At 35.9% G+C, this 10,991-nt stretch overlaps 1 protein-coding gene across 1 annotated transcript in view; it reads right to left on the minus strand.

Annotated features, from left to right (window-relative positions):
• The window catches only part of LOC105535266 (POTE ankyrin domain family member A-like), a 60,231-nt gene that overhangs the window by 27,401 nt on the left and 21,839 nt on the right, over positions 1-10,991 (minus strand). Inside the window, 3 exon segments of the mRNA XM_011974275.1 lie at positions 2,893-3,059; positions 4,101-4,145; positions 6,727-6,797. Of these exon segments, the coding sequence (XP_011829665.1) occupies positions 2,893-3,059; positions 4,101-4,145; positions 6,727-6,797 (283 nt within the window).

Genomic DNA, 10,991 nt, shown 5'->3' on the forward strand with positions numbered 1-10,991 from the left:
AGGGAAGGGGAGGGGAGGGGAGGGATAAGATTTAGGACTGAGACCTGGGAGACAACAATGTGCAAAAGGTGAAAGATGAGGAGGAGCAAGCAAAACAGACCATAATGAATGGAGTAGAAAGAAAAGGATGAAAAGCCTGAGGGAGGGAGGTCCTGAAAGCCAAGCGAAGACACTGTTACGGAGAAGAGGTCCTCCATAGGGTCAAATATTGCTGACAAATTAAATAAAACGAGGTGTAAGAAAAAAATGCCTAGATTTGTTACAGAAAAAATTAGTGATAATCTTGAGAAAAACAATTTTGGAGGAGTGCTGAAGTTGAAGACTACTGGCATGAGATCAGCAATGAATGGAAAGAAAATTTGAGTTCGTGAGTGTAGACAGTTCTTTTAAGGACATCACACTTAGGAGTCATGACTCTGAATAATGTAATTTTCTTCCACAGTCATGAATAGTGATAGATAAGAAACAGTAGTTTTCAAATTTTATATAAATAGTTCAGTTTTAAATTTTATATAACAATTATACATTTTAAACGTTATAAAAATTATACAATATGGCATTTTAAAATGCCAGACCAAGATATTACATTCTTAAAATTATAGAACTAAAAGACCCCTTGAACATTTCTAGATTACATAAGCTCATTATCATTTTGTTCATGCTTATAAATAAAGACTAATACTAAGAGTTTTAAGGGGAGTATTTCTTGCTTGATAAAAACCAGCCAATTCTAGAAGAGCTGATACTCATCAAGTATACAAAGTAATTGATCACAGTAAAATAGTGAGTTCTATTAACAGAAATAAAATAGGAAAAATGCAGAAAATAATCTTATTTTATAAATTAAATTTTAAAAATTATATGAAGTATAATTATATGAATTATATGAATATAAAAATTATATGAAGTCACCATTGAAAAATATGGTGAGGTGAATACCGAAATATATTCTTTTTTCAAAGGAAGAATAATGTCAGGCATACAGGGCACTTTTACAAATAAAAGTCACTGCATTAGCAGCACCTTCCTTTTAGCACAAGAGTCAGCAAATTAGCACTTGTGGGCCAAATCCAGCCCACTGCCTGTTTTTGTAAGTAAAGTACCTTGGAACACAGTCATGCTTATTCACTTTCTAGTCCATAGAGTCAAATTAGCTGGGTGTGATGTTGCACACCTGTGGTCCCAGCTAGTACAGAGGCTGAGGTGGGAGGATCACTAGAGCCCAAAAAGTCAAGGGTGCAGTGAGCCATGATCATGCAACCGTACTCCAGCCTGGGCAACAGAGCGAGACCCTGTCTTAAAAAAATAAATATATATAGTCCACAACACATAAAATATTTACTAACTGGCTCTTTGCAGAAAAAGCTGGCCAACTCCTGGTTTAGTAGATCAAACATCCTTTGATGCATTTTAACAAGTTTTACCCAATATACTGAAATGTGTATATGAAATATAGATCCCCATGTGCAATCCCTTAGCAATATTCAGATTGAGGTTCCAATATTTCAGCATTCAGGCATTGACAACAAAAATTTAATAACTAGCAATCTTGTTGCTAACAAGTTACAGTGTCAACATAGCATGTAGCTTCCATTTGCAACATAGCAGATATTACAAGAATTCTAACAAAATTGTCTTAAGATGGCTCATCAAACTAAATGTTTTAAATACATGTTTACTGTGAAATAATCAGTACACTCTGGATCTAACCTCATTTTTTAAAAAATGGTTGCATACTGGCCGGGCACGGTGGCTCATGCCTGTAATCCCAGAACTTTAAGAGGCCGAGGCGGGTGGATTACCTGAGGTCAGGAGTTCAAGACCAGCCTGGCCAACATGGTGAAACCCCATCTCTACTAAAAATACAAAAATTAGCCAGGCATGATGGCACACATCTGTGATCCCAGCTACTCGGGAGGCTGAGGCAGGAGAATTGCTTGAGCCTGGGAGGCAGAGGTTGCAGTGAACCAAGATCATGTCACTGCATTCCAACCTGGCCGACAGAATGAGACTGTCTCAAAAAAAAAAAAAAAAAAGGTTGCATTCTGTATTATTTTCTGGGTATGAACATTGAGCTATTTCCTATTGATAAGGACTTAGACTAACTCCAGCTTGTTGATATAATAATGCTATAATAAATGTCCTTATACATAAGTATATATGTAATATAAATATATATGTATATATGTGTGTATATATATCTATACAAATATCTTCAACATACATATATTATATATCCTTACTATGTTATATATGTGTGTGTGTGTGAAAATGCTACTAAATTAACACCAAAATGTATTTACCAACAGTATGTGAGAATGTCTTTTTCAGTGAGACCATTTCCTTTACAGCAACACAGATGGAGCTGGTGGCCATTATCCTAAGCAAACTAACGCAGGAACAGAAAATCAAATGCCACATATTCTTACTCATTAGTGGAAACTAAACAATAAGAACTCATGAACACAAAGAAGAGAACAAGACACTGGGGCCTACTTGAGGGTGAAGGGTGGCAGGAGGGAGAGCACCAAAAAATTACCTATCTGGTATTTTGCCTATTATCTGGCTGATGAAATAATCTGTAGCCCAAATCTTCATGATACAGTTTACCTATATAACAAACCTGCACATGTACCCTTGAAGCTAAAATTAAAGTTCACTAAAAAGAAAAGAAAATGCTTTTTCCCTCACATTTGCCAATACTGGTTATTTTTCAAATAAATTAACGACTGGAAAAAATGGTAACACATTGTTTGCTGATTTTCATTCTTCTGATTACCAGACAAGGCTGAATATCCTAGTAAAAGTGTAAACTTTGTTCATCATTAATATTAGCCCAAATTAGGATTAGTTCAAAAGCACATAGTTATTTCCCATTGAATGTTACCATACCTATGATATTCTTCATTCTCTGTGCTAGGAAATTGCTGATTTTCAGGTTTTCTGCTCTTTCTTTGTGGAATTAATCCATCATCACCATTGCCAGCAGCAGCACCATCAGTCAGGTTTACTGATATTCCCACGTTATTACTTCCATGCCTCTGCATTTCTTCTTCAGCCTTGAGTGGAAGTTTGATATTAAGGATGGTTATTGCTTTATTGAATAAAAAGAACCTTTTTATTTTAATTGATTTTATCACTTGACTCAGTTTGCTACTTTAGTCATTAAAAATATTTGACATTTAAATTTAATCATATATACAGAACTGTTACCATATAATTTTAATATGTAATTATATCATTATATATCATTGAAATTTTTGTAAAGTTTGCTTCATTTCTGTTTGAATGAATTAAACAGTTTTCAAAAATTTCAAAAAGGGCCCTCCTTCATTTTGTGCTTTTATTCCCAACCACTCTTCAGAATCTAATATAAATATTCACCCCATCTGACTTGTGGGAACACACAAATAAAAAGACAAAGATGCAAAATGTATCTTCTTCCATCTTTACCACCTGGATTTTCCATTAAGTAGTCAGATTTAGAGGATGAGACACTGTGGGGCTTCAGGAATAGAAAGGAAGACTGCCCTTTTCCGCACTAAGATATTCTTCTCCCCCACTGCCTTTGATCGTTCTTTTTTCATTTGATTCCTGGGATATCAAAAACATAAAGGTGCTCACTGAAACATGGGAACCAAAGTTTGTCACAGCACAAGGAGGAGAGTGAAACTGCTGAGGTGCTAGTGTGGAATTCCAGAAAGTGAGATGTTCCCCAAATTTCACATTCAATAGCCATAAAATTTTCTAGCTGGAGGATATACAAAATAAGAAATTATCTTCTTCAGCCACATTATCTATTGATAATCAGACTAAAACCAAGAAAGATAAAATGATTGATCCAAAGCTCCTAAAGTGGCATTACCTAGCATTTTGTGGAACCATTCAGGATTATTCCATAATGATGAAGAATATCTCTAGGGTTTGTCTCTAAAACTCAATGTACAAAACTTAGCGTTCTGAGTTAAATGCTAAATTTTTCGCTGATGATTTATGCTACTTACATGATATAATTGTACATGCCTAAACTTACTACAGTTTGTTAAACAACATAATGTAAAAATCTAATTCAACAGTAACATTTGAATATAAAAGTATACCTCTCTATCGCAATCCTTATTTACGTCTGGTTCTTGAGACATTTTCTGCAGATGCAAAAATAGAAGGTTAATTTGCTTGTTGTATTTCTCAAATGTCTGAACTTTTGGACTGCATGCTTTTAAAATAATTTTACTCTTAAGTAATCAAGTATGGACAATGAAAAATTAGAAAATAATTAAAATTAAAATTTACCTGTTAAAATAAATAATAATTAAAATTAAGAATTAACTTTTTAATCTATGTTAAGCTACTGCCACATCATTGGCTTCTGACTAACACGTGAAAAATAATTCACCTTAGCCAAAGGGAGAAGAAAAACAAGAACCAGCCAACTTAACTGTGTCACCATTTGTTTGGATTAAACTTAATTCATTACGTGTTAAATCTACCAAAAATGAATTAGCAGATGATTTGTAGTGTTGCAAAGGCTTCCTCACTTGAAAAGATTTTACTTCACCATACCCTAACTACTGAGCCCCTACAGTGCATTTAAGTGCTTTTTTAAAAGATTACTAACTGGAGTGTAGGCACACTTAAAATTATTAGGAGCTGAAATCAACATCAAACAGAAAGAAATGCAAATTCTTAAATTTTAACTGAAATTATATACCGTAATATGATAGTGTTATGTATCTAGACTATCTGCTTAAGTCCAGTTCTAATATATTCTAATGTGTACTAACAATGGGTAAAAATTTTTAAATAATATGCACTGATTTTCTGCAACTGAAATAAGTAAAATGTTATTGTGTTTGTACACTAACATCAAAAGCAAAATATGATTCTTGTAATAGGCAGTTGGGTTGCTTTCATGATCTGGTTCTCTCCCTGAACAGAAACCCCGAGGTCAATGACAGACCACAAGGCAGAATGCATCTTTAACCTTGGCATCAGTGATTGGCAATATGAAACTGCAGATTTTCAATCACTGGCCATGATTACTTCTTTACTATGAATCCAGCTCAGGGACCAACACTGTTACACTGTTCATAACTTCAATTGCTTAATAATATTAACACTGTTACACTGTTCATAACTTCAATTGCTTAATAATATTATCCAATAATTGATGTTACTCTGTGGTCCAGGCTGGAATGCAGTGGCAGGATCTCGGCTCACTGCAAGCTCTGCCTCCCGGGTTCACGTCATTCTCCTGCCTCAGCCTCCTGAGCAGCTGGGACTACAGGCGCCCGCCACCACACCCAGCTAATTTTTTGTATTTTTAGTAGAGACGGGTTTCACCATGTTAGCCATGGTATCGATCTCCTGACCTCGTGATCCGCCCGCCTCGGCCTCCCAAAGTGCTGGGATTACAGGCGTGAGCCACCGCGCCCGGTCGATGTTACTTTCTTTTTTTTTGTTGTTTTTTTTTTTATTATTTATTATTATTATACTTTAAGTTGTAGGGTACATGTGCATAACGTGCAGGTTTGTTACATATGTATACTTGTGCCATGTTGCTGTGCTGCACCCATCAACTCGTCATTTACATCAGGTATAACTCCCAATGCAGTCCCTCCCCCCTCCCCCCTCCCCATGATAGGCCCCGGTGTGTGATGTTCCCCTTCCTGAGTCCAAGTGATCTCATTGTTCAGTTCCCACCTATGAGTGAGAACATGCAGTGTTTGGTTTTCTGTTCTTGTGATAGTTTGCTAAGAATGATGGTTTCCAGCTGCATCCATGTCCCTACAAAGGACACAAACTCATCCTTTTTTATGGCTGCATAGTATTCCATGGTGTATATGTGCCACATTTTCTTAATCCAATCTGTCACTGATGGACATTTGGGTTGATTCCAAGACTTTGCTATTGTGAATAGTGCTGCAATAAACATACGTGTGCATGTGTCTTTATAGCAGCATAATTTATAATCCTTTGGGTATATACCCAGTAATGTTACTTTCTTTATCATGCTAAGGTGTTGTAAAAATAAAAGAACAGGCCGGGCGCTGTGGCTCACGCCTGTAATCCCAGTACTTTGGGAGGCCGAGGCGGGCGGATCACGAGGTCAGGAGATCGAGATCATCCTGGCTAACATGGTAAAACCTCGTCTCTACTAAAAACACAAAAAAATTAGCCGGGCGTGGTGGCGGGGTGCCTGTAGTCCCAGTTACTGGGGAGGCTGAGATGAGATAAAGGCATGAAGCCGGGAGGCAGCGCTTGCAGTGAGCAGAGATCGCACCACTGCACTCCAGCCTGGGGGACAGAGCAAGACTCTGTCTCAAACAAACAAACAAACTGAATAAATAAATAAATAAATAAATAAATAACAAAGTTCTGGATTTTTTTTTTTTTTTTTTGCCTCTATTCCAAAGGGAAAAATTAGCTATAAGCTAGTCAAGAAAGCAGGTAAGAATATTTTAAACAAGAACATCTTAAATTTAATAGTAGGTTATAATGTTTAAGTTAAATAGCAAATATTAAATTAGAATCTATTGATTCTTCTATTAATGAGGTTGCTACATTTATTAAAGTAAACTTTAAGAATCTATTAAAATATTCTTTTAAAAAAAGAATCCATTGATTCTCAAAGCCTAGTCTGAAAGGTAATTTTATTTGGACTAATATTATTAAAACAAAGAAAACAACATTAAACCAGAAATATGCATTTAAAATTTTACATGCCTCATGCTGTCTATTTTCACCTCCTTTAAGCCTTTGTGGCTCTTCCTCTGATGTCAGCTTTAAGTCTTGTTCTGAAGAGAAAGCCATACATTCAGTTAAAACGAATCACTTAGAACAATTAAAAACTACATTTCATTTTATTTCATAAATGGAGCATTTAAATGAAGCTTAATCTTTCATGAAATAGTTACTTAAGAAATAATTCTCCAAAACTTCAACAAACCACTTGGTCATGTCACCAGATCGAAGATATACAAACACGTCAAACATTCACTCACAAATTCATCCACCAAACATAAATGAACAAAACCACCAGAAACGCAACTTTAAAATATAGTAGAAACATATAAGGTAACATGGTATATTGTTCTCCACTTCCTAATAGTACCTTATAAATGATTTCCAAAATCACTGCTGATACCTTTATTAGTGTACAATGTCTTCCTAATATCTAAAATGTTTCCCTCCACTATTCTGACAATTTAAAACAATCCTATGTGAAGTCTTTCTTGACTCTACATGTCTTTCCCCAGATAAACAGGTACCTCTTTCTTTGAGGCTCCCTTTGTACTTTACTGATTTTTCTACTGCACCTTTACCGCCTGAACTGTACATTATTGTTCCACATCTGTCCCCTCTGCTCCAAGACTGTCTTGCACATCACCTTTTATAAACAGTCTTTATTTGACTCAGCAATTTTTCATTGAATCCTGCTACATACATGCCAGGCATTAGGGTTTAACAAGAATGAAAATAAAGCATGTCAGGGATGGCTTTTCCAGAAATCATGCCCAAGCAGAGACTTAAATATTGAGGCTAGCCAGATTAAAAGGGGTACAGGGCAGGAAAGGGTGACAGTATGCCAGGAAGCAACAAGATAGGGAGTAAGGCCTGCAAGAGTGAATGTGTATTTGCCTACAACAGAAGGATGAGTGAGTAGGTCTTTATCAGCAGTTCAGTAATGCCAGAGAAAGGGCACACAGGGAAAAGGGCTAAAGATGGAGGCTGGGGCAGAAGTCAGATTATGAAAGCCTTATGTGTAATTTTAAGATGCTTGGACATTAATGTTCAAGAGTAGTCTCGTTCTATCTGCATTAGATATAAATCACTTTAAATGCCAAAACCAATATTCCTAGTGAATCATTATTCATTAACACAAGGAGATAGATAGCTCATGTGGACACAGCTGAGATGATACTATGTAGAAAACTCTCAATAATTGTTATGAACATTTGGAAAGTCAATTCTGTAATAAAGTCATAGAAACTACAAGAAATCACTTAATATTTGGTTTGGGAAAGTGCTTTCTAAAGTAATAGTGCATATAAATATAACTAATAGTTGTGAATTCAGAGCTGTGAAAATAAAGCAAAGAAACCACATTGTGTTTGAGTCAGCAATCTTTAGATTTCTATATAGTTTTCTCATCTAGTCCCTAAATTCTAAATATAATCCTAGTACTCACTCTCAAGTTTACTTTAAATACTAGCCTATACAAAAAAAGCTCTTTCTCTTACTTCTTTTTGTTATTTTTGTTGCTTTTGTTAGAGGAAGAACACAAAAATTCCCTGCTAAAAGGGATTCTGTTTGGTTGCAGGCAGAAAGAGAGGAGGAAACACAAAGCACATTTTGCCAGAAAATGATTTTTTAGAAGTCAGAATATAACTTGAAGTCAAGCAGAGGCACTCTAGAACTGAATTTGCTGTGCTTCTTTAATACGTTCCTTTCTCTCTTTGTTTTCTGGCAGCTGTGACTCACATAGGTCATGGAGAGTATCATTCCCTAAGGAAAACACAACTCCAATATACATCTTTATCCATTAATTTCATCTGTCCCAATTCTGTGGATGCTGACTGACTTTCAGTCATTGATGGTGATGCACATGGATATTTATCATCAACTTTCAGATTCTTGAATCTTTGACAATTCTTATTACTGAGAGTCAAACTAGTAGGATGCCAGCTAAAAATGCTGATTATCCAATTACCTACTCAAAATATAAGAATATGCCATTAAACATGCACAGAAAAAAATTAGTCATTCCTGCTGACCTGCTGCTCTTTGCTATTCTGTATTCACCAGAAAATTTCCTGCTCCTTCCTCATGTCCAGGTTAAATGCTAGTGTACAACCTGGAAACCTGCGAATCATCTTTCTCTCTATCCCCCAAACCTTTTTCATTCAATCATCACTAAATCATATTGACCATCCCTCTCTTCTGCCTCTGCTTTATATTCTCACTGCCACTGGGAACATAAACATTTACCAAATGACTTTTATTTAAAAAAAAATCTGCCAACTATTAATGTTATTTCTTACTTTAAAAAAGAACTTAAACAAAACAAATGAAAAAGGCATAACACCAAAAAAGGCCAACATTTTAAAATGAAAAACTGAGATTCCTAACTTTATTTATTTTACCACAGATGGGTAAAAACCTTAAATACATTGATACTAGTCCAAGGATATATGACAAGAAAGCAATAGCTGACTACTGCAAAAGCTTCCTTTGTCTCCTGGTTTCTTTACATGGTTACCTTCCATCAACCTCTATGAGGGGTCACAAACTATAGGCCACAGGCCAAATCCAGTCTGCCTTATGGTTTTATAAATAAAGTTTTATTGGATCTCAGTCATGCCTATTTGCTTACATATTATCCATAGTTGCTTTCACACTACAACAGCAGGGTTAAGTAGGTATGACAGAGATCACATAGTCTAAAATATTTCCCACCTAGTCCTTTACAGAAAAAGCTTGACAACCCCTGTTTTACACCATAGCCAGAATGCCTTAACACTCCAATTTAATCTTCTGACTCCCCTGCTCAAATTTCTCCAATGAGTCCCTGCAACAACCATTGCTGGCTCCCTACCAATAGCCATTCCTAATTCTTTCTTGCAGAAGAAACACAAAGCTATTGGGATACTTACTATCCCAATATTCCTCCCCAGCTTCAGAAGGAGAAATGATTATTCTAAGCTAGTCACAAAATTACATTTGCTTTCCCAGTGCCCGGTTTGGGGATGGGCATGTGGTGTGACCCAGCCAATGAAATGTTACAGAAAGTCCACTGCATGCTTCTAAGTTTTCTCCCTATTTAAAGAAACACATGAAGAAAAGCAGCCCTTGCAACGTTGTGTTCTGAGAATAAGATGCCTGGAGCTGATGCAGATTAGTCAACTGTGAAAGGAGACATGAACAAGACACTGCCAACAGCACAGCTGAAAGAGGGACAAGTGGGATTCTAGGATATCACTGAACAACCAAAACAACTCTGGTTCCTACAGTTTTAGCCACTCCTCATCTAGTATTTGCAGTCCAAAACATTCTACCTGGTAAATTTCCCATGGCCCATGGGATAAGAGCTACTAATTTCTATAGTATTAAAAATTCTATCATAAACTTGCCTTAGCTTAGTATTCACCTCATTCCCAACCTCTTGTATCTCACACTTTTTGTACTAGCAAAAGTGAACTGCTCATAAACTCTGCAAAGTTCACTCAAGCATCTTGCTTTTGCACTTGCTGCTCTTCCTCCCATACAGGTAATCTCGTTAGATGTTCCTTCTGCCAAACACACCATTTCGTTACATGTTCATTCTGCCAAACATCATTCTTCTGCTACTTTACCTAGAAAAATTCTACTCACTCTGCATGCTCACCTTAAATCCTACCTACTTTTTTTTAAAGCTTTCATTCCTCATCACATATGTCTGGCACATAATCAATATAATATATAAACCATAAATATAAACTTCCAGTGGCCATCTAGCACACAGTAAGGACTGAATAAAGTAGCAAAATAATAAAAATGACAATGATAATAACAAGCTCCTGTCTGTATTTTTAAATGTGTTCTGTAGCATTAGAAAAATGCTTCGTATCTAAAAGACATCTGACAGTTATTTGTTAAGTAGACAGGTGAAAACAGAAATACAAATGTTTTCTTTGTAAATTCTGTTGAAAAAGCACAGAAATGAAATAGAGACAGCTCTATTCTATTATGAGCACCTTAAAGATCAAAACTACATCTATTCCATCTTTGTCTCCTGCAACATACAAAATCTAACTTACAGAAGCTCTTTGATAAACATATGGCTAAATTAAAGGTGTCCTCACACAGTTTGAATTGTACAATATACTAGGTGTCCACATCCAGGTAGCATACTGGCATTTTTGTTATTGTGAAACATTTTTGTACTTTTATTATAATCTGCTGAGCCTAGAGTTGGGCAATTTGTATATTTATTATGACAATCTTTTGGC

The sequence above is a fragment of the Mandrillus leucophaeus genome, unplaced genomic scaffold (assembly GCF_000951045.1).
Source record: "Mandrillus leucophaeus isolate KB7577 unplaced genomic scaffold, Mleu.le_1.0 Scaffold1437, whole genome shotgun sequence".
NCBI lineage: Eukaryota > Metazoa > Chordata > Mammalia > Primates > Cercopithecidae > Mandrillus > Mandrillus leucophaeus.